The sequence below is a fragment of the Aegilops tauschii genome, chromosome 5, assembly GCF_002575655.3.
Source record: "Aegilops tauschii subsp. strangulata cultivar AL8/78 chromosome 5, Aet v6.0, whole genome shotgun sequence".
Taxonomy (NCBI): Eukaryota; Viridiplantae; Streptophyta; class Magnoliopsida; order Poales; family Poaceae; genus Aegilops; species Aegilops tauschii.
Window position 1 is genome coordinate 506177205 of NC_053039.3, and position 3143 is coordinate 506180347.

The 3143-nt window shown below is 52.9% G+C and overlaps 1 protein-coding gene across 1 annotated transcript; it reads left to right on the forward strand.

Annotated features, from left to right (window-relative positions):
* Window positions 1-333: 333 nt before the first annotated feature.
* On the forward strand, window positions 334-2892 carry LOC109741660 (dnaJ protein homolog 1). Its single transcript, XM_020300734.4, has 6 exons — window positions 334-632; window positions 1261-1429; window positions 1519-1660; window positions 1749-2025; window positions 2115-2313; window positions 2405-2892. The coding sequence occupies exons 1-6, from the start codon at window positions 480-482 to the stop codon at window positions 2728-2730; spliced, it is 1266 nt and encodes a 421-aa protein (XP_020156323.1). The 5' UTR covers window positions 334-479; the 3' UTR covers window positions 2731-2892.
* The last annotated feature ends 251 nt before the right edge of the window (window positions 2893-3143 follow it).

Sequence of the window (3143 nt, forward strand, 5' to 3'; positions counted from 1 at the left end):
AACCTGGTGTTCAACCATATCACAAAAAAATAGGTAATTGGGCCGAGCCCAATACGAAAGCTGGTGTGCGCCGGTTAGTAAAAGCACCGGTAATTGGGCGTCAAATAGGCTACAGCACCCAGGTCGCCAGGTCGGTCCTCTTACCGGAGTCAAACCCAACCACGCGCTCCCCTCTGCGCCGAACCCTCCTCCCCCTTTCGCCAGAACACCCCGGAAGCATCTGGAAGCCCGGCCCTCGGCCCCCGCCACCGCCCGATCCGGATCCGACGGCCCGCGCCCGCCTCTCCCCTGCCCTCCCGCATCTTCGAGAGCGTTCACTCCCGACCACCCGTCCCGCGCTCCGCTATAACTACGACCGCCCCCCCTCCCCCACCTCTCCTCACAAACCGATCCCGACCGGCGACCTCGCTTCCACCGGATCAACCAGCTAGGGTTTCGTCTTCGTCGTCTTCTCCGCGGAGCTTGGAGTTTTCGGCGAGATGTTCGGGCGCGGGCCGCCGAAGAAGAGCGACAGCACGCGCTACTACGAGATCCTGGGCGTGCCCAAGGACGCGTCCCAGGACGACCTCAAGAAGGCCTACCGCAAGGCCGCCATCAAGAACCACCCCGACAAGGGCGGCGACCCAGAGAAGGTGAGCGCCCGATCTCTTCTTCTCCGTTCCCTGCCGATCTGTTCTCGACGGGGATTGCTAGGCTGGTAGATTTGGTACGGCAGGCGGATCTGGCACGGGCCGTGGGGTGTAGAATTCGACGGGCTTAGGCGGTGGAATTCGTGGATGCGTGTTTTATAGATAGGTTTGGGCGGGGGAAGAATTACGCGTGATGATTGCGGGCGGCTTTAGAACGAAACATTTAGTTGATTTAACATTCGGCATGGAATCCTTGAAATCGTCCGTGTACTGTCATACATGTGTGTTTGTAATTGTTCACATACTTAAAATTAGCATAACCGATGATTTTAGATATTAATTGAGCAATTCATGACAAGCTTGTAGCATATGCAGGTATGTTTTGTTGAATTGATGATGATGTATGAGTAATCCATGTCTGTGTTAAATTGCCTATCAGTCTTAACGCAATTCAATAGTTTAATTCCTATTGCCATGTATCAACCTAGCTAAACTAAAGCTGAGCACTGGTGCTTGGGTGGGTCAAGCTTTGCGCTGGGTAGTGGGTCCTGATGCTGTGGCCGGTTAATCTGTTTGCAGAAGACATTGTTTTCTGGTTGAGCTGGCTAACTAACGGTTTGTCATATTGCAGTTCAAGGAGCTAGCTCAGGCTTATGAGGTTCTGAGTGATCCTGAGAAGCGAGAGATCTATGACCAGTATGGTGAGGATGCCCTCAAGGAGGGAATGGGAGGTGGAGGAATGCATGATCCTTTTGACATCTTCCAGTCATTCTTTGGTGGTGGCGGCAACCCCTTCGGAGGTAAGTCATATGTGAACTGAACCACTTGGTTTGCCATTGTGGTCTGCCTGTATTTTGATCTGACTTAACCATGGCATTGTGTTTTACAGGTGGCGGGAGCAGTAGGGGCAGGCGGCAGCGCAGGGGTGAGGATGTGGTTCATCCTCTGAAGGTTAGCCTTGAGGAACTGTACAACGGAACATCAAAGAAGCTCTCTCTTGCCCGCAATGTGCTCTGCTCGAAGTGCAATGGGTAAGTTGTTTTGTCCCTTGCGTGTGCAACCTTGCATTTAGCGGGTGCTGCAAGTTCTGAATTTTAACCGTACTTCATTTGTCTGCAGCAAGGGGTCAAAGTCCGGGGCTTCGATGAAGTGTGCCGGCTGCCAAGGTGCTGGTTACAAGGTGCAGATAAGGCAGCTGGGACCAGGAATGATTCAGCAAATGCAGCAGCCTTGCAATGAGTGCAGGGGAAGTGGGGAGACCATCAGCGACAAGGATCGCTGTGGGCAGTGCAAAGGCGAGAAGGTGGTGCACGAGAAGAAAGTCCTGGAGGTGGTGGTCGAGAAGGGAATGCAGCATGGGCAGAAGATCACCTTCCCCGGCGAGGCGGATGAAGCGGTATGGGTCGCACTTCAGTAGGAGCACTATGTTTTCCTGTATGTGTTGTGCCTTTTACCTTGTCTGATCTGTTTGCTTGTGTCATGCAGCCTGATACTGTTACTGGAGACATAATCTTCGTCCTCCAGCAGAAGGAGCACCCCAAATTCAAGCGGAAGGGCGATGACCTCTTCTACGAGCACACCCTGACCCTGACCGAGGCACTGTGTGGCTTCCAGTATGTCCTGGCTCATTTGGACGGCAGGCAGCTGCTCATCAAGTCCAACCCTGGCGAAGTCGTCAAGCCTGGTAAGTGTTGATGAACCTGGAATGATCATCTGATTTGGTTCAGATATAGATATTCAACTGATGCTCATCATCTATCTAAATGTTTCTGCAGATTCGTTCAAGGCGATCAACGACGAGGGCATGCCCATGTACCAGAGGCCGTTCATGAAGGGCAAGCTGTACATCCACTTCACGGTTGATTTTCCCGACTCGCTGAGCCTGGACCAGTGCAAGGCGCTCGAGACTGTCCTGCCGCCCAAGCCGGCGTCGCAGTACACGGACATGGAGCTGGACGAGTGCGAGGAGACGATGGCCTACGACATTGACATCGAGGAGGAGATGCGGAGGCGGCAGCAGCAGCAGGCACAGGAGGCCTACGACGAGGACGAGGACATGCCCGGTGGCGGCGGCCAGCGGGTGCAGTGCGCCCAGCAGTAGGCAGGCAGGATGTTGTGATCGTCAGTCAGCAGATGAATTCGTTTCTGTTGTTCTCAAGTTTTCCATGTTATGGTTCTTACCCTTTTGGTGCTAGTATATGATATAACTACTTCACTGAACAATACCGGGTCGTCCAGGAAAATTATTTGCCTTCCTTGTTTTGCTTGCCGTGGCATTTTTGCCGGAGTAGTTGGCTGCTGATGAGCGGAGTTGCCATGTAGTTGGCTACTCTAATGGGCAGAGCTGACAGCATGTTTGTTTCATGGGACTTGGGATTAAACGGATCCGGTTTACATCACGTCTAGTAGACTTGCCTATTCCTCCGGATTCACGACGATGGCATGTCGTCGGACGTCTTCATCTCAATCTCAAGTTGAGATCGAATTTGTTGATCTTAGTTTCTATGCCCGTCG